The 1,469-nt window shown below is 59.8% G+C and overlaps 1 protein-coding gene across 1 annotated transcript; it reads left to right on the top strand.

Moving 5' to 3' along the window:
- Positions 1-327: 327 nt before the first annotated feature.
- Positions 328-1,013, top strand: COCSUDRAFT_58736 (hypothetical protein; the record flags this gene model as incomplete). The annotated part of the gene is made up of 2 exons (XM_005643939.1): positions 328-410; positions 845-1,013. 2 exons carry the CDS (start codon positions 328-330, stop codon positions 1,011-1,013), a joined length of 252 nt encoding a protein of 83 aa, XP_005643996.1.
- Positions 1,014-1,469: the final 456 nt, after the last annotated feature.

Here is a 1,469-nt window from a genome sequence, read left to right as displayed (position 1 = left end):
AAGGCTCCTAGCGATGGACATGTCCCAAGCACCAGAGGGTAACCTCATCCCCAGAGGCGCACTCCAGCCCGCTGGCAACGCAACACCGCTGAGGTGACGTTGGAGGACCCACGGGGCAGGTCTAGGGCTCTTGCAGCTGGAGGCAGGGGTCACAGCAAAGCAGGCAATCATCAATCACTGGCAGGCAATTATGGATGTGCGGGCAACCAGTGGTGGAACAGACATGAAAGGCACGTTAACACGGTCGGCCGACAGGGATAGAACAGGATCGCGTTCGGACCCATTACCACTAGGGGCCGCTCGGGGCTAGCAAGGGGACCCTAAACTATGCCTCAATCTGCCAGCAAGGTGGGGCACAAGCAAACGGTGGCATATGGGAGATTTGAAGCCGGAAATGAGGCGAAAAACAGGTAGGCTGGCGAGAACTCGACCAGATACACACACCCAACCACATCGGAGGCGGGGATAGGCAGGAGGCATCATGTCCAAGGTCCTAGACACCCGCTCAGGTTCAAAGGTGGATGCTGGGCTTGGAAACCCTAAACCCTTCAGATAGCCTTCAATGAACTACTGTGAATGGTGAGGAGGACAGACACTAAGGCAAAAGGCCACGGATGACAGGCCAAGGGGATTGTTGGGGCTGCTGGTGAGACAGAAACATCGGAGGATCATTGGAAAACTATTGATAGCCTAAAGCCCTGGGCAGGGTGGTCTTCTGTAAGCTCGCGCCAACGCTCCGGCTCTCCGGCACGGTACTCCACAGGTAGCGGGGCGCACGATGGATCCGTCTGGCCGAGGGATACCCAAGGGGTGAGCCGCGCAAACACGTCCGGTGGTGGGCGAGGCCACCGGCACTGGGTGGCGAGGCCAGTGCCCCAGGGGTGAAGGAGGCACCCCCGGGGCCGTGTTGGGCCGAGCTCGACAGGTCCCTCGACCAGTGGAAGCACGTGACTCAGAGCCCCATTCCGCGCTGGCAAAGGTTAGAGGTAGGAGAGGCGCAAAGCGTCTGGTAGGCAATCTGTGGTCCCAGGGCTCTAAGGCAAAAAGGGGTCTCAGACAAGGAACGACAGGCCGGGCTTTGCCGGGGTGGGAATCGGGACTGGTGAAAGGTGAGTCATCCGTGCCTGACTATGGTATGACGAAGGCTCTTAGCGCCCAGGTGCCCAGAGCACCTATCGCAAAGGCCCCCCTAAGAGAGGGTGTGAGTTCAACACAAGAATCGACACGAGCGGGTGTCATGGCAGAAGGCCAAATGAGAGCATGGTCATACAGATAGCCAAGTTAGAGCCTTGGCCGGCTGGGTACAGTGAATGGTGGATCGGAATCGTCACGCTGGAAGCGGCACGGGATGCTGGGCACTCCAGTGGATGACAGGTTGCGCGCCCGGCAGCTCCTCAAGCGCGCAGAGGACCGCGCGGTGGCACCATCGCGCCGCGAACTGCTCCCTGGTGATCATCGGGTCGCGTCCG

This window comes from Coccomyxa subellipsoidea, assembly GCF_000258705.1.
Source record: "Coccomyxa subellipsoidea C-169, whole genome shotgun sequence".
In the NCBI taxonomy this organism is placed as follows: Eukaryota; Viridiplantae; Chlorophyta; class Trebouxiophyceae; family Coccomyxaceae; genus Coccomyxa; species Coccomyxa subellipsoidea.
The sequence above is the reverse complement of the archived record's forward strand: the minus strand, read 5'-3'. Positions and strand labels throughout refer to the sequence as shown.